This window comes from Sceloporus occidentalis, unplaced genomic scaffold (assembly GCF_023333645.1).
Source record: "Sceloporus occidentalis isolate IW3139 unplaced genomic scaffold, rSceOcc1.0.p SCAF_1, whole genome shotgun sequence".
Lineage (NCBI taxonomy): Eukaryota > Metazoa > Chordata > Lepidosauria > Squamata > Phrynosomatidae > Sceloporus > Sceloporus occidentalis.
In genome coordinates, this window is record NW_028316981.1 from 40373746 (window position 1) to 40393204 (window position 19459).

General features: G+C 37.7%; 1 protein-coding gene across 2 annotated transcripts in view; it reads right to left on the reverse strand.

The window, feature by feature from the left end:
• Positions 1-3750: 3750 nt before the first annotated feature.
• Positions 3751-19459, reverse strand: part of LOC149321331 (contactin-3-like) — a 251310-nt gene continuing 235601 nt past the window's right edge. For both annotated transcript variants that reach the window (XM_089519717.1, XM_089519708.1), the window contains 4 exons: positions 18614-18800; positions 10924-11036; positions 8284-8452; positions 3751-6068 (listed from right to left, as the gene is read on the reverse strand). In XM_089519717.1, the coding sequence (XP_089375843.1) occupies positions 5974-6068; positions 8284-8452; positions 10924-11036; positions 18614-18800 (564 nt within the window). In that variant the 3' untranslated portion in view covers positions 3751-5973. The remainder of the gene's footprint in view (positions 6069-8283; positions 8453-10923; positions 11037-18613; positions 18801-19459) is intronic.

Genomic DNA, 19459 nt, shown 5'->3' on the forward strand with positions numbered 1-19459 from the left:
TGTTACTTCTGCTTTTGTTAAAAATCTACCATTTTTGTTTGTTTTATTATTGTTATCCTTTCCTGAAGCATTCTGAAAAGGTATGATGATTGTGCAGGGTATAGTTTTTAAAAAATGAAAATGAATCATAAAATCATATATACCAAGAAATATAATCCCATTTTCTTTCTTCGTATGTTAATGTTGTTTCTAAGGTACAAATGCCAGCTTGAATAAAACCAAGCTTTATCAGACTTTATTGTGAATATTTCATTATTGCAAACATTTGATTTATTGTACGTTCTATATTGTTTGATTTAGAAAGTCGCATTTATATGTGCAAGTCATAATCAACATGCATAACAAGAATAATCATTTATTTCCTGCCTCTTCCCAACCTTGAGACTTGAGGTAGATTTAAAAAATTAAAACAGATGCAGCATTAAGTTTATGTCATAGAGTACAAAGATTAAAATATAATTAAACTATCAATTCTATTTAGAAGCTATTTAAAAGCATAACTGTTTTTTTTAAAAAATAGATAATACAGTGGGCCCTCCCCATATGGGGGGGGAATCCATCCTCCCCGCCCCCGCATATGGGGGAAAACATGTATACTCAAACCCCATTTGTTTTAATAAGGGAATGTTCCTGCACATGTGCCATAATATTCCCAGCGGCTTAACCTTCCATGTAAGGTTAAAGCCGTATATAGTGCACCCATGTATGGCGTGGGTGCACTGTATAGCACATTATTAAAGTTTCCTTTCATCATGCCTATGGAAAGACAGCAAGGACAGTAACAGTTTAGCTTGTCTAGGAAAGGAATTCCAGAACATGGGAGCAACCATTGAGATGGCCCTATTCTGTATTCTCACCAGATATACCTATGAGGGTTGTGAGACAGAGAGAAGAGCCTCCTCTGAAGATCCCAAAACACAAGGCATATTGGAAAATGTCGTCCTTCAGATAACCTGGACTTGTGCCACAGAGGTCTTCATAGATCTTAACCAGCACTTTGAATTGTGCATGGAAGTAGGGCAGCAACCATTGGAGCTGTTGCAACTAAGGAGTTGTATGCTTCCTGTAGCCAGCCACAGTTAACAATATAAAAGCTGCTCTGTGGCCCAACTGATGGTTCCAAACACTTTTCAAAGGTAGCCCTCTGTGAAATGCATTAAAGAAATCTAGAAGGAATGAAACTTAGGGATGTGTGACTGTAGCCAGATCTAATGTCTCTAGGAATGGGTGCAGCTGCTGGGCTTGAAGCAACAGCTTGTAAGTATATCAGTTGTCCCTTGTGGCTCTAAAGATGAATAACATGCACCACAGCTTTCTGTTCATGTTTGGAATGCCTGGTTTTTAAAGTGAATGTAAGCACACATTTTCTGCATTCTACAATCTTTATTTGCAGGGCAGAGAAAAGCCACCAAAGTTAAATGACTGTCTTGCCTAGTTTGGATGTGGAGTTCCTGCATGGATATCTAAATTACTAAATTTTCATTAAATCAGATTTCCTTCTTTGGGATATTACAGGTTAAAGATTTTAAAGCAAGCTATGGTTTCTCTCTTGAAGCTAGAGAGCAAAGTGAAAGGAAGTGTGTGTGCGTGCCTACGTTTGATCACAGTTACAGATATGCTTTATGAAGTGGACACCATTGTATTTAATGAGATCTCTGCTATTTTCTATAATAACTTCAACTGTAATGGCAGATCTAAGCCTTGGTGCAGAAAAGCTAGTCAAAAACTAAGACTTCAGCTTAAGGTGCTATTATATTCAATAAGCTGCTGTGCTTAGTCCATCCAGAAAATGGAATCCAGGATGTTGTTGCTAATGGATGTTGGACTCGCAGCTCATTCTATTTCAAGCTCTTGGATCAGCATCATAGTGCTCATGTAGGGGCCATGTAATCACATTTGGTTTATAATTGGCTTTTTTTAATGGACTAAATGCTGGGCTTGGTAGCAACTGGCAGTACATGAAGGATGTCCTGATTCTTAGTAATGTTGTCCAGTGACTCCCGTTTCATTCTGTAACAAAGCAGAAAAGCCAAGAATGGATTTTGTCTCCTTCACATTTGGCTGGAGACTGTTGCTTTGGGTTGTGGGTATGCACATGTTTTGTAGCGATTAAAATGAAATATAAGCAAGGAATAAAGCCCCAATGTTTTAAGGAAAATTTGTAGATGTGCAGGGCAATAAAAATGAGGGAATAAGAGAAAAGTTGCTCTTTCATTTTCTGAAAATCATAACTTTTATATAGAGAGTATTGCAATGGGTCATTTTTTAGAAATGGTGTGTAAAGAAATTGGAAGATTCATTTTCCATACTGCAAATGAACAGTTCAAGCTGAAAGGTTCAGAAAAGGAATAATACGGTACTCTCAAAAGATGCAAAGACACACTGGATCTTGTTTTCCCCAAAGAATGAAATGTGCCCTATATAGTTTAAACGTAAAGGAATTTAAGCCTTAGGTATAGCATTATCCTGATACACCCTCCTCCATACTTTAAAGTGTCAAATTCTTTGGTTTGATAGCTTTAGTTTTACTTTGATATTACAATTAGATTCTTTATGTCAATTTTATCAGTTATGTTCAGTAAGACAAAAATCACTTTTCTTTCTTTCTTTCTTTCTTTCTTTCTTCAAAAATATATCCTTCAGGGATCTGTGTTTACATAAAATGTCTATAGCTACACACTTTATACATGTTACAGAATATTTTCGGTCATGTTCTAGATTGTATAAATTGAGCCATGCACCAATCTGGCCAAATCTGTCAGATTTCACCTGGTATCCCACATGATTTGAGTGCTGGAGTACTCTGAGAGGCACATTAGGATAGTCCAACTAACAGTAGAGGTCTGCAGTCCAAGCAAGAAAGAGTGTAGTTGTCCAGCTTCCCTGCTGGAGTCTACTAACTGCTGGAGTCTATTCAATGTTTAACATGAAATATTCAGACCCATTTGGTGTGAGATAAGGCTCACAATGGAAAATGTTTCACAGCCCAGGAGCCATTGCAAAAAAGACCCCATACTAGTCACCATTCATCTTATTTCAGAATAAAGAGTTGATGGGTTGAAGAACGGTGTCTTGGTGACTGTTCCATCTCTGAAATCAACCAGAGTTATATTTCAGAACATGATCACTAGCCTAACATTCCTTGGGTATCTCCATCCTAGGGCATTCTTAGAATAAGAATCAGTAACTAAATTGTGCTTAGAAGCAGAACAATAGCCAGAGTAAAAGGGTTCCCCCAGCCCTATCCAAGACTGGAAAAGTATGTTCCACCTCATGTTTGGCAGTAGGTGTGGCAACAAACTGCAGCTCAGGGCAAGCCTGCAAGTATTGATCAGCTAACTGAGGCAACTTTGATTAGCATCCAAATAATTCCATATTTCTCTGGAGTTCAGTTCGAAAAGGACACATCACTTTATGGTAAAGATCCTGTTACTGACCCATGCTAGCTAACAAAAATATTATGGAAAGGAGGGATGGGGCAAAGCCTGAAATGTCTTAGAATTACCAATGTATTGTCTGGATTTTGGAAGCCAGCAGTCATTACAGGAATAAAAACCATAATCTCCCATTAATTTTGGCCAATATGGATGAACTCTTACACTCAACACTCTTGACCAATATCTATAGAACAGTATAGTACTCTGAAATAGTTTTGACTCTTTCATAAGATAATATGAAAATCTTTTCAATGTTATAAATATTTTATTGGAATAAAAAAAATTACATACATTTAACCATAGGATATACACACACAGCTAGAAGTTGAAGGAAAAAATTGATAAACTTTCCAATATGAAACAAAATACTCTGTACCCATCTCATGGAGATATTAGAGTTCAAATTTAAATTTAGTAAGATGATCATGAAAATGGCAGTACAAGAAGAGGATGTTAAATAGCCCTCCATAACCTTGTGCCTTTTGAATGTTTCAGACTGCAATTTTCCAGTATTCCTGGCCACTAAGCATGCTGGATGGGGCTGATACACCTTGAAGTCTCAAATATCTGGAAGGCATGAGGTTAGGGGACATTCTAATGTAAAAAGAATGGCAAATTGACTGTTTATTGCATGGATATGAAATACATGAAGAAGGGGTTAATTTCCACCTATTGTATGTGTTTGGAAGCATCAATAATTTGCCATGTTGAAGAGCAAGTAGGTACTTATATTATTTTACTATATACATTATATACAGATTTTGCCCCTCCCCCCACAGAACGGAGAAAATAAATGTGTTTCCAAGTTACAGAAGTATGATCATTTGGGAGCTGAATGAATAAGAAAATATAAGACACTGTTTGCATTTTTACAGATCTCATTCTTGGATGACACCTGGTTTGGGCAGACATGTAGGCAAGCATATGTGCCATTAATATTTTGAGATGCAAATTATTTGTGTGAGCACTAAAATTATAGCAAATCAAATGCACCCAGGATAGATTTTTATGCACCCATTGCTCTGAGTGTATAGAATTCAGTTAATGACACCAAGAAAAATCTTTGTTTATAAATAAGAAAACCGCAGGGAATTCACTATCATCCAGAATAATTCTAAACAGTAGGGTGGAGAAATTGCAGCAGGAGCAATATGCAAAATGGATGTAATGAATGTGACAGAAAGTACTGAAATGGCATATTGAAGGGCAATAAATTTAGGGCTGCCTATTCACATACACAACATAACATTTAGGGAGATAATATTCCCTGGATATAAGGCCTAAAATGTAATGTTCTACTCTGGGCACTTAATTTATTAATTTATTTTTAATATAATAAAATATGATGATAAATATGATGTATACTGTATAGAGAACAGTATTTAAATATAAGGAACTGAAGTAACTGCTGAAAGTTATAAAGAAAGCCTGAGGAAGCATATCTGAAAATGTGATGAGTAAGGATAGTTTGCAGTCTGTTTATATATATATATACACACACTGTATATTCAGCAGCCTAAAGATTTTTTGGGATGGAGGTCAGGATTATGGCTGAACAACAGAAAGAAAACAAAGCAGATCAGAGCTAAAGGATAGCAGAGATTCACTATACTTGCCTTGTGAAAAACAGCTCTCTATGGGAGCACCATAACAGGAGGAAAGGCCAAGCAGAGGATATTGTAGCCACTCTGTGCTCCAAACATGAAAATAAAAACACGTTTGACTGTCTTGATATCGAAGTCATGATGTTATGTTATGTAGACAGTTCCCCTACAACTTAAGAGTTCACAGGGGAACCCATATCAATTTCCCTCCATAATTAAAGCAAGATTAAGAAATGTAGAGGAAAAAATTAGATTACTAGAAACTGAATTTGTGATATGTTTTTTAAAAAAATAAACATAAGTAACTGAGCAGGCATGTAAAGTTTACAAATAAGTGGATGTGTGGGTGGGTTAAATGGGCTTTAGAGAGAACAAGGTCTTTTGTATATGTATGTATGTACATATATTTATATATAAATAATCTATGACAGATGAGGTCATTAAACAAAAGACCAGTGCAAAATTTTATCCAAATATAATTCAGTGCTGTGAGACTTTTAGAAAACAATTCAAAGTTCTCCATCAAACATTGCTGCACCACAAATCTGTTTTTGTCTTCCATTTTTAGTGTATTAGGATAGCTGTGCTGCAATCTATGTTGAAATAATTTGGTGTTACTTGGAAAATGGAACTCTCAAAACTTTTCACAATGCTCATTGACTTATTTTTGTCATTTCTGAAGCATGTAATGCAAAAACTCCTTTGGTTCATTACATTTTAAGGCATTTTATATTCCTTCAGAAGGAACCGGTTAATGTGTGTATGATTTGTTTTTGTTTTGAATGAAATATCCAAAATCATAGAACGAGTTTAAATTCAGAGTGGCAGTAGATCCATGCATAACCACCATCTGCTGCTGTTGTTATTGTTGTTCTAAAAAGCACTTGTTAAGTAAATGATTCTCCAGAGCTTGTCCTATGCATGAGAATGCATCACCACAAGACTTTGGAAATCAAGAAAAGTGTTATTGACATAAACCTGGGCTGACTATTTAAGATTGCTGCACCAGAGCCTCTTGCGTCCATACCTGCAACAAATGGGAAAATCAATAATTAGTTGAAGATCAGTTAAAGTATATGTGTTTTCAATCCTTAAAATATCTTGTCAATGCTAGCTGATCCTTTACTAGATTCCTACAAGTTCGACTTAAAAACAAAACAAAACAGAAATGTCTCTCCCTTCAATACAGTTGCCTACTTTTGACTGACTGTATCTCCTTATTAACATTTCATACTGCTCCAATACTAGTCTGGGTTTGGTTTACATGATGATTACAGCATTATACCTTTAGTCCATACCATACTACTGAGCCTTCTGTGAAATACAGGTATTGTATTGCATGTTCATTATTAGTTGACATTCTGGTTTCAAAATCACCTACCCATTTTCCATTTTTGTGTACTTCCACTTCTAATTATGAAATATTTCTTGAAGATGTTTTTGCAACATATTAAAATCCTTGGTTTGTTGTTGTTGTTGCTTACCTTCAAGTCATTTCTGACTTACAGTATGGTGACCATAAGGTGAATCTATCACAGGGTTTTCTGGGGCTGAGAGTGTGTGATTCACCCAAGGTCACCTAGAAGGTTTCCATGGCTAAGCAAGGAATGGTCTCCAGGGCCGTAATCTAACACTCAAACCACTACACCAGAAAGATGACTAATAACATCTTACCTAAATGGACTGACTGTGACAGTGGTCAAAATACATTTTTGTGGCTTCCACAGCAACTGCAAGGTATAATTGAATGAAGCTGTGCTGAATCGCCTTCCCAATGTCAACTGTCTCTCAAAGACAGGAGCTTTTCAGACAAAACAATGTTTAGACTGGGAGTCAACTTTTAGTGCAGTCTGATGTTACATCAGTTTAACTTAACCAGGCCTACCTGGTGAGTCCTACCAATGCAATGGGAATGTTTCAGTTCACAAGACAAGCAAGGTATCCCCATATCCACCTAGGCTTGTAAAAGGGACATGTTGGATTCTTTGCTAAATGGGTATGCCAAATCCCTCTGGAAGGATATGAATATTGTCATGGTTGTGCAGCCAGTTACGTCCTTCCTTAAACTGAGGGTTGGCTAACTACACATCTGTATAATGTTAGCTTTCTGGATATTATAGTTGCCCATGAGTTGACTTCAACTCATGACGACACTATGTATGAGACATTTCCAAGTCCTCTGGATAATAGCCAGTCCTAATTTCAAAAGCAACATAAGTATCAAACACTACACACTTAAGATCTGACTTGGGCATCTTGTGTTTGCTCCATACTTGTATTATACCCCTGTTCCTGCCAAAAGAACAACAACAATAATAATAATTTCTTAACCACCTCTTCTCATGGATTTTCATGGATTTAATTTATGCACAACAACAATTAAAAACACATTCATTAAAACATGTAACAGTTTAAGAGGACAAATAAGACATATATTTTAAAAGAAGCCACATTTACAATTCATCATCTAAACTGACCATTTAAAAATTACTTAGACAAGTCTACTGGAAGAGACTTGTCTTCAATGCTGTTTTTAAATTCAGACAGCGTATTCAGCTGTTGAATCTCCTTTGGCAGGTCATTCAACAATCTAGAGGCAACTGAAGAAGTCCTCTAGTTGACAGTTGCCAACCTAGTCCTGGCTGACTGAAGTAAATGTCCATTAGAGGACATGAGTGTATAGGGTGGATTATATGAGAAGAGGTCATTCTGTAGGTAATCTGGACACAAACCATGTAGGGTTTGGTAGCCTTGTTCAGACAGTTGGAAACTGTACATTTGATGTGGAATAGGGGGATGCATTCTAAGGCCCTGCCCCACCATCACATGGAATTTTGTAATTACAATTTGATCTCTTGCTGGTGCAAGATGAAATACTGGTGCAAGAGATTCTGTACATTCTCTTATCTTATGCACTCAGATATTTTTGAGTGCCTGACACTTCATCTGAGTGGCTATTTGGACATGCAGGCTTCCATTCTACATTCTATTACATAAAATCCTGGAAAATAGCAGCCTAGTCTTCTGCTCTGAAGAAGAGCCAGGCTAATTTGTTCCATTAAGGGAGAGTCATATCTTGCACCGACACCAATTCTAAAGAAAAGCCACCTTCCCCAAACATAGCTTTGTGAGGCTGGAAAATCCCCCAGTTAGGGTTATCAGAATGCATAGAGAGTTATAAGGAGGAACTGAGAGAAAGAAAATTGCATTAAAAGTTGTAGCCCAACATTCAGTAAACATACTTGCTAGTTTGGGAATCTTAATCTGTTCGCTGCTAATGCCATCTCCACCATCAGTTGCTGCTTTCACTTCTATAATATAGTCATCATTTAAAGGCAGTAGAATTTCTGCAGACGTTCTGTTTGTGATCAGGACACTGAGCTGGTTCTGATTGCTAGTCCGGTATAGAACCTGCAGTATAAAAAGAAAATTGATCAAGTTAATGGTATAATTTAATCTACTATAATATATTAATGTCATTTTTTAAGAAGAAAGAGGAGGGAACTTTTTTTAAAAGGGTAGTTTGAAGGGCAAACAGCAGAATTATACCTAGTATCTTTGAAGATAGTGAAAATACACCACATAGATCAAGCTCATTTATCATTGCTTTAAACTAGAATAAGAGAATACATCACAACAACAAACATAATTTATTCTGTTGAGTTTCAGTCTTCTATAAATTATTTTTCTAGTAGGAGTTTGTCATTATATGGATTAAAGAGAGGAAGAGGACACTCGGTGCTAAAACAAATGAAAAATGTGAGGAATTATGAGCTATGGGAAGAGAAAATCTCCTTGTAGCAAGTAATCACTCCATTATGGAATTTAACTACATACCTCCTACTGGATTCTATATTGAATTGAGAGACATTGCTGTGTTAATCCGGAATATCACTATGCAAAGAGATCTTGTAACACAAAGGTACTACAAGATCTCTTTGCATTTTAAATAACAGATGTAGAGTTCCCTTAAAATAAAGTTGCTTTCAGGATACCATTAATTTAGAAGTGATTTTGGCATTAGCCAAAGGGAATAGCAACAGTAGCCATAAAGAAAGACACTGTCAGTGCTGAAAAGGAAATGTCAGCAGGTGGGATGAAAATTTTAAAAATTACCAAAATACATAACCTTTAGTAGGGGAAAAGCCTCCTCCAACAGTCTAACAATGACTAAACATGCTCAGAGCATATGATACACTGACTAAACTAAAACTAAAAAAATGTGTGGTATCCTGGATGGCTTGCAGACTTACTGGCTGAAACAGTGAACAAGGACATTATATGCTGCAACATTTTGTTGGCCCACTTGCAGCACTTGTGCATCAGATTGCACTTCAGTTATAATCATTTGTTGAAATAAATGTGACTGTTCAAAATAGAAAAGATAATAACTACACAGGATAAATGTGGACATTTAAGAAAATAGCTGATACCTTCATACAGACAAAAATATATATGGAATACCAAAAGGAATATACTGAAATTATATGTTGTTTATTTGGATTGCTGTATTATGTTTTGAAATGAATTGGTAACAGTTTCTCTGCAATAAACAGTAAAGGTGTTTTGATATACATAGATGTTGTTCTGTTGCTCTTCTTACATTGTGCATTGTTTGGGGCATAGCTATGTTGAAAAGCAGCATAGAAACTGAAGTGACAGTAGTGGTAATAATAAAGTTGGTATACTACAATATGAGGGAATTAAAATAGTTAAAGATGTCCCATGCCTTGGATCAAATATTGATCAGAATGAAGACTGCAGTCAAGAAATCAGAAGAAGACTAGGAATGGGAAGGACAGCTATGAAAGAACCAGACAACATCCTCGAGCGTAAAGGTATACAACTGAGCACTAAAGTTAGACTTGTCTAAGCCATTGTATTCCCCATTACCATGTATGGATATGAGAGCTAGACAGTGAAGAAAGCAGATAGGCTAAAAATCAACCCATCTGAGATGTGGTAGTGGAGAAGAGTGCTGAGGACACTGTGGATGTCCAAGAAGACAAACAAGTGGTCTCTAGATCAAGCCTGACCTACCCCTGTAAGACAAGATGATGAAACTGAGGCTGTTGTACTTTGGCCACATCCTGAGAAGGCATGACTCAGTAAAGACAGTGAAGCTAGAAAAGATAGAAGGCAGTAGAAAGAGAGGAAGACTGCACAACAGATGGATAGACTTAATTAGGGAGGCCACAGGTCTGAATTCACAGGACCTAAGCAGAGCAGTGGAGGGCAAGGGGTCTTGGACATGTCTCATTCACAGGGTTGCCATGAGTTGGGGTTGACTCGAGGGCAGTTAACAGCAGACAAACTATGATGGCCTAAGTACCCTGAAAGCACCAGATCACACCTCATTGGAAGCTAAGCAGATTGGGCTTGGTTAGTACTTGGACAGGGGACCATCAAGGAATACCAGGAACTGTAGTAGGCTGTATTCCAGATGAAGGAATCAGCAATCAACCTCTCAGTATATTTGTGCACCTACAAAAATCCTATGAAATGTATGTTTGCCATAAGACAACAGGCAACTTCAAGGTACACACACACACACACACACACACACACACACAATGATAAAGAAACTGTAGAGACATATGCATGTTCAGTGTTCTGTGTGAATGAAGCAGAAATACCTATTTTTTATGTAACTGTTATGAGATGGCTGATTGAAATAATAGTGATATTAAGGTCTAAAATAGATTACTGCAGGTTAAATAGAACATATGTTTGCTTAGCTTGACATTTTAAATACGGATGCTAAAAAGGCCAAAACAGAACACACTTCTGTGACAGTGGTAAAAATAAATGGTATTTATACAAAATTGGCCATTTCTAGCAAGCATTTTAAATTCTGTCACCACTGCCTTGCTTGTACTCACCTTATAACCAATTACTTCCGACTCATTTTCCATTGCGTGCACCTGCTCCCAATTCAGCACTACCCTGGAGTCTGTAACATTCCACACAATGTTTCCTGGAGGCTGGCTGGGTGCTTGAAATACATAATGAAAACATGTTTTTAATTTCCTTGGTGTTAGAGATTTATTATGTGGGAACAAATAATAGTCCAGGTAATTGACTAACATCACATTTTGGATGTAGGAGTATTTTTGCTGAATATCATCATTTGTACACTACATGCAGCTTTCATAATATGGAGCAGCATGCAAATATTACTTTTTTTCCTTCCAAAGTGACCACTGTTTCAGTCCTAAACATAGTTATTAGTGAGCAAGCTCCACTTAACATAGTGGAATTTATTGAGAAAACATGCATATGACTGCATTGTTAGTTCCTTCCATGAACCATAACTCAGGAAAATACTGCAAATGGTGCATAACAGAAGAGTCTTTTTAAAAATATGGCCATGTTTCCTTTTCATTGTTATATTACTGGTTTCTCTTCCTCATATGACTGGGCAAACAAGAGAAAGTCTTTAAAGATCTTGTTAAACACTAACATCCAATGGAAACCGGCAAGAAATATAATCCAGTGTGTGCATTTTAAAATAATAAAATAAATTGAAAAGAAACTGATACTAATTAAGCTCTCATTTGGGCTAGTAATGTGAACCGCTTAACTCAAAAAATACATGATGAACTTTCAGTTAAGATGCACACTCACACAGATGAAAAATTGAAATTTTGGGTTCCATCAAAATCTTTCAATATTCTCATATTTTTTCAGGAAGAAATTTGCTGTTTTTGCAGGAGAAGGAGATTTATCAATTGTTCTCAGGGCACCTTTTATTTTAACTCTGGCCCGGTAGAAACCGCCCCCAAAGGGTGGTCTGCTGGCACCTAGTTTTCTGCCTGGGGGAAAATGCAGCGGACAAACCTCACGGCACTTACGTAATGATGGCGGCGCCCATCTGTACGGGGTGCCGCCATTTTGACGCCCCTCACACGTGATGAAGGCATTCTTTGGGGCCCATGACCGGGCCTAAGGGCCTGAACAGACAGTCCAAAATAAGGCTGCTTTGGGTCACTTTGGAGGCATGCTGTTTAAGTGATGCATGTGTCCTAAGAGGTTGGAAGCCGTGCTCCAGTCCTAAGGACTGGAACACAGCTTTGGTGCAGCTTCTGGCCTCTTAAGATGTGTGTGTCATTTAAACAGCAAACCTCCTAAGTGACCAGAAGCAGCTTTATTTTGGTCTGTCTGTTCGGGCCCTAAATCGTTTCATCTCTTTTGATTTCAGTATTGTTCCCCATTCTCTCTAGAAACATTTTTTTCTTAGATCTCTTTCTCCTCACTGTATTATTCACTTGGAGATCCCCCAAATGTGGGGAGATGTATTAGCCAAATTAGATTTGGCAACACACTTACATTACTGGGGCAAAAGAAGACAATTCAGGGAGAAGGAATAGGTGAACAATAACCAGCCTCAAAAAAATAAAATAAAATATATCGCAGTATGCAGCTACTTTTGTCCTTGCAGAAACTGTTCAGGTTTGGTTTTTTTTTTTTTTTTTTGGCCTAACTTTACTGAGGATTTTCAAGTGAACCGTTTCTGTAACAAATCACTATCTCCTAAAACTGGAGAATAATTATATTAGTATCCACTCAGGTGATAAATGGTGGAAACTTGTTGTTTCAGGCACTGATTTCAAAGCATGTTAATGATCTATGCTGTGGTTTGCAATATAAGATGTTCTCCTGGGCAGATGTGTATTAGCTGTTTCTTTGTGAAAACATGTGCACAGAAATCTGGAATCATTGTTCCACAGATATTGATGCTAACAATACTTTGCTACAAGACACAGATACAATTAACAAAACAGACTACTAACACTTGTAGAATAAAACCCAGGATACAAGAAAATAATTTTCAGAGTCTTAATTAATCATCACATGTATGATCTAGATGAAGTGAAGCACTCCAAAATCTTATTAATTTCAAGAGGAAACATTTAGAAAGCCTCATTTTGATCAACCACATTCAGTCCCCGACTGAATCCAGATGTTGTTTCAGGACTTCCATGGCCTCATCAGCATTAATAAGAAGTGATAGAGCTGGGTGGATCTGCATAGTGATGAAACCCATTCTCCAACCTCCCAGTGACCTTGTATACATGTTAATCAGTATGGGGAACCTGAGGATTCCTGGCATGTATGAATGAAGAAACAAACTACACACCACCAGCAACATTTTAGGTGAACTCTCATCTAAAGGTGAACATTCACCAAAGAGAAATGAGAATGGAGCCACAAAAACATGGCACCATCATTCTTCTAGAACCACACATCTCGAAAGTGCATGATATACGGAGTTATGGAGTTATGCCAGCCAGTTCTGGATGGGGTCACATTTCCCCTGACAGACTCTGTCTGCAGCTTGGGGGTGCTCCTTGACTTGTCGCTTCAGCTGACAGCTCAGGTGGATGAAACAGTCAGGAGCACCTGTTATCAGCTTTGGCTGAGACGCCAGCTGTGTCCCTTCCTGGCACCAGGAGACCTTGTAACAGTAGTACATGCACTGATAATCTCTCGGTTAGACTTCTGTAATGTGCTCTACATGGAGCTACCCTCATGCCAAGTTCGGAAACTCCAACTTACTTGTACAAAATATGGCATCCTAAAATCGGTTCTGAACTGAGCCTGAAAAGGATCTAGATAATGATTTCATCCAAGAGAAACTGAAGTTGCTAGTATTCTATTCAAAATCATATTCTAAAAAAAGAACTAGAAACTTATGTCTAACTATCAAGGATGGTGGGAAACCTATTTCATTGATAAAAAAAAAAAAAACATCTTTCTTGCTTGAGTGAAGCCTGGCTGGCTGGTCAGGGACTGACTTACTGATAGTGAAAATTTTTCTATCCTTTCCTTTTTTAAAATGAAAGGAAACAAAATGGGAGCAACGAAGGCAGGACCTCCTTAAGCCCTAGTAAAGAAAGACTGTTTATCTCACATCCTCTTTGTTGAGACTTTCTGATGTCTTCTCGGGCAGAAAACAAACATTGGAAGTCAGAAACTATTGATAAACCTGCATGCTATCTGCCACAGGAAGATTCAGGCTACATCTGCACTGCAGAAATAATCCAGAGTGACATTCTGTGAATGGTAGTTTGTTGTAGCACCAGAGTGGAGCGCTGAAGATTATCACACCAGTGATAATCACTTTGACACCACTTTAACTGTCATGGCTCAATGAAGATTATCACACCAGCGCTTAAGTGCTGGTAAATCACCTCTAAAACACTGAGGAAGCGTGCATGTGTGAACGTCTGGCACGCTTCCTCAATGTTAAGGAATTGTTGGCTCCCCTCCAGTGTCACTGAATTGTTTGGAGGAGGGAATTTTCTCTGAATGCAACGTATCCGTTCAGAGGAAATTCCCTCTCCCTGAACAATTCAGTGACTCTGGAGGGGAGCCGACAGTTCCCTGACGTTGAGGAAGCATGCCAGGCTTTCACACATGTGCACGCTTTCTCAACGTTTTACAGGTGATTTACCAGCACTTAAGAAATTGGTGTGATAATCTTCATTGAGCCATGACAGTTAAAGTGGTGTCAAACCAGATTATTTCTTTGGTACAGATGCATCCTCTGTCTGTCTTGAAAGAGAGAGGGAATACTTTCAATTTATGTCTTTTTAATTAGTAAAAATCATACCCCACCTTTCTATAATATAATAATATAATACTCTTTCTATAATAATGCTCAGGGGCTAAAAATAAATTGCAAGATAACATATTAACTAAAACATTAGATACAAGTAAGTTAAAACACAACCATTTTAAAAATGAATGAGGAATTAACAGAATCCAGATGAAAATTTAACTCTTTCACAAATTCGCAAAAAAGCTCAGTGTTATCAATTCCAGAATAGACTACAACAAGTGAATTTCTCATTTTATGTCAGATCATAGGCTCAAGTGACATCTATTATTTTATTTATTTAACCATATGTATGCCACCCTTTTGTATTCCTGGTGTTGAAGCAGCCAATTAAACACAAAAGAAACAATATCCCCTAATTATAAAACATGTCAAGCAATAAAAATATTCAGTCTTTAAGAATCCACAATGATAATACTAACACTATATAAAATGTTTTTGAATGGTAATATTAAGAGAGAAAAATGCACATGAAATCACAACTTCCTTTCTCTTCCCCCCTTCTTAGTCAAGGATCTGGTAAAAAAAATAAATGCCCACCTCTGTAAACAGAAGCACAGACGTGGAAAGTATTTCAAGTGCTATTTAGTTCAACCCTGTGCCAGTGCATGGAACCATCCCTCAAGTACTCCTGAGATCAGCATCCAATTTCTGTTTGAAAACCTCCAATACTCCATCAATGACTTCCCTTACTTCATCCCTTAAAGACTAAATACAGTATGTCATTTCTGAGCTTATATTAGAACAATAATTAAAAATACAAAGGTCACTGAAAATGATTTTGCTTTCATCAAATTACCACTGAATAACTTAAATAGCCACATGAGTCGTTACAATAACTAGTTTCTCCATGCTCAATTTCCAGGATCCTCTTCACCAGTTTTCAAATCTATACTGAAATTTATAGTTTCATCTCTCTGCATTGCATTGGAAAGTCACAATTAAGAGATCATTTCAATTATTACTGGCCTACTGTGAAATAACAAACCATGATGAGAATTAGGGAACTCATGCTGAATTTGAGAGCTCTAGAAATGAAACTTAATTGACTGACTATCCTCCTAAAGAGTTTTAATGAGGCTACATTCCTGAAATTGTGATGTGTTGTGAAATGAAATTTACTGATAGGTATTTGACAATATGCAGGTCTTCTGATGGATTGATTTACCTTTGCTACCTAAAGTAAAATAATTTTTAAAAGACATATATCTGAAATCCATGTCAAGGTATCCCCCATTTCCTCAAATGCATTACTTCCAGATGGGAGTGTCAACAAACCAGTGACAACTTCCACTTCTGTTACTTCTTGTGAATCTCTGGCTAGTATCAGAATGTGAGTCAGAACTATATACTTTTTTCTTACTCTGAAAGGCCAGTAAAACTAAAGCCTAATCTGGACTGGATCCATAGCATTGATGAAAGGATTAACGTCTGCTGCTTTTAGTGCTAGGGTATGAAATCTGATTGGAGTCTTCTAGAGTTAAAAAAACAAAAACAAAAGTATATGCTGCACAAGTAGTAGTAACTATTTGGTTTTCTTTTGTTGTCTGTTTATCAAACCATTTCCTGTATTGCTATGTACTGTATATGCATTATCCTACTTGAGAGTATGTATTTTCCCTGGAAAATGATTAACCATCCATTGGCGGGCTACAGACCGCCGCTTTGCAGCGGTCTGCCGCTGCTGCCGCTTGCTCTGTGCGGGAGCTGTAGCAGTCAGACCGCGCGGCTCCCGCGCGGAGCAAAAAAGGAGCTCCAAAATGGAGCTCCTTCTTGCGGCGCATTCACGACGTCATAGGAGCCGCAACACGTCTGGACACTATGCGTCCAATACGTAAAGATGGCGGCGCCCGTATGAACAGGGCGCCGCCATCTTGTACGTATTCTATATGTACTAGGGTTAGGGGGGTGCGGAAGCACCGCCCCTTCCTAACCCTAGTACGTATAGAATATGTACTAAATGGCGGTGTGTAACCTGCCATTATGAAGCCAAACCATCCCTCCAGTCCATCTGCCTTGGTCCAGGCCTTGGAGGTAGAGAAGAACTGCTGGACCTCTTACCCTTTCCCTCCACCGCTCCCTTCTCCTTCTGTGTCATGTCTTTTTAGATTGTAAGCCCGAGGGCAGGGAACCGTCTAATTAAAAATATTGTATGTACAGCGCTGTGTAAATTTACAGCACTTCATAAATAAAGGTTAATAATAATAATAATAACATGTTTTAATCCTAATTATTTATAATACAAATAAACAAACAATAAGGTAGGTGTGGGGTGTGTATGTGTGTGTGTGTGTGTGAGAGAGAGAGAGAGAGAGCTCACACTTAGCCAGTAGCCATCAAGAAAGCTCCAATTTCCAAATGCCACTATTCTTTGAGTCTAGACATGCTTTGCAATGTCAGGATGAAAGACAAAAATGGAGTAAAAAGTTTTTAAAAAATCTGTCTAGCAGGGGAAATGTCTTCATTTCCCAAGCTCCTTGGATTGGCTCTGTAAATAAACCAATTTGTTTTTCATTTCTAAAAACCAATTTGCCTTATTTCTGAGGACATTGCCCTACCTCTAGTCAAAGCAAAACACAACATCTCCTGAGGATGCAGGGAGTATTTAAAGGAGGATTAAGCAGCTCATGTAAAAACAGCTTGGACTTCGTCTACAGTCTCATTTGTATCATAATATTGTACTGTGTACTACTGCCAGTATATACTGTTAAATTTAGTGTTATCACTATCACCATCATCCCTCACCATCTTGCTTCAGCTTGTTCCACAGTCAAATAGTACCGATCAGGATGCTAAACACTTGTGTATCTGGATGAACATCCACACCTACAGATAGCCACTGAGATCCCCAATGAAGGCCTTACTATTTGCTCCACAACCACCAGAAGCAACCTTACAAAAATAAGCCTTTTCAGTGGTAGCACTCTTCAGTTATCTTCCTTGGGAAGCTATATAGGCAGTATCCAGCTGCTGAAAATGTATTTATTTTTATACACACTCCCTTGCTTGTAGGAGACCTTCTCTTCTAGTTCTGATTGATGGATATTTTAAAACTTATTTATATCTTTATTATTTTTCAAATTTTAAACAAATGTTTGCATACCCTTTTAATACTTTTTAAAAATGTGAACAGCTTGGAGCTTTCACAATATCAAGCAGTATAAAAATATTACATATAAATCATGAGTAAATATTGACCCATTAGTAAACTCGTGTATCGATATGTAATGCTATGCATATACTTCAGCAAGATAGTATTCTCAGTTTGAAAACTTGGAAAACAAAACAAAATTATCTTCAGAAGCTGAACCAAGCTTTAATGCCACATGGGTGAACTAAAGCTCTAGAAACTCAGAGGAGAGGTTCCTAGGCAACAAATTGGCTACCATCAGATTATTATCAGTACAGTAGGTGTAGTCTTTCTAGTACACCATGAGTGCTTTGGCTTAAGTATGCTGTAGCTCATTTCCTTGCATCTACTTTGCTTTAATGGTATGAGTTAAAACTCTATATACCTTCCATTGTTGCAGTCTTCATAGAAGACAAGAAACATAGGTAAGGGTCTTTATACTGACCACATGTATAAGCTTACAAAGTATCAATGTGAATATACCAACAGATTTTGAACTGGCTTATTTAAAAAAATCTTATTTTTCAAAACCTCTTTGCAAGTAAAGAGGTTGCAGTGGTGCTGCAGTCATTCACAGCCGCAAAGTTGTGAGTTTGATTCAAGGCAGGGCTCCAGGGTCCACTCAGCCTTGCATCCTTCTGTAGGTCGCTAAAGTGATTAGCCAGCTTGTTGGGGGCAATTAGCTTCCACATTGTAAACTGCTTAGAGAGTGTTTAAGTGCACTGATAAGCGGTATAGAAATGTACTTATTGCTATTGCTATAAGTAAAAGAGGACTCCATTTGGTAATTTTCCTTCTTTCCCTTTTTTATGATACCTACGTGTTTTTTTCGTGGTTGCATTCACGGTGGCACTAAAAGGACCTGCTCCCGCACTGTTGTATGCACGAACAGCTGTGAAGTACACCAGGTTGCTCCTCAAGCCTGTTATTCTTACTGATGTCTCATTTCCAATGGCTTTTACTCTGTTAGAAGTCTGTTCTTTTCCACCGTTATTCCAGTATCTTACCTAGTGGATGCAAAGCACTGACTGTAAAACATACTGTTGACATTATTGCTTACTCAGATCTACATTTTCAGCATCTATTGCTTGCTTTTGACAGTCAGAATGCCATTTAATTTTTAGAGTATCATGGGAAATAACTGAAGGAAGAGGGGAAAACATTTCATTTGAGTTAAAACCCCAAGAAACAACTTTATTTTGATCTGCGGAAGTTGCAGTTACTCAAAAGCTTTCTTCCATTACCACCAAATTCTCTGTTGCTATTATGTATTGCAAATGCCACTATCAAATTTTGTGCCTGACTTGCTTTTGTTGTCAGCTTAAACACCAGTTTATATAAAGGCATCATGCACATGCAATTTCACTGCCTTGCCCAGAGCAGCAAGGAGCACAACCATGTGTATGTAAATGCAACTTGGCTTGTATTAATGGAGGTTGAGATAGTGACAAGAGATGCAGCAGATACCATACAAGCATGTAAAGACTGTGACAGCAGGAGCTGACTGCCAGCCGATTTTCATTCTCAATGCAATTTTAGTGAGCTTGCAGTAATTGATCTGGTGTAATGCCAGCAAATAAGGCAAAGCTCAAGTTCTGCACAAAAATCTGTGAATATTTACATTTGGCTTTTATACACCCCTAAAGACCAGATTATTTGCAACTCC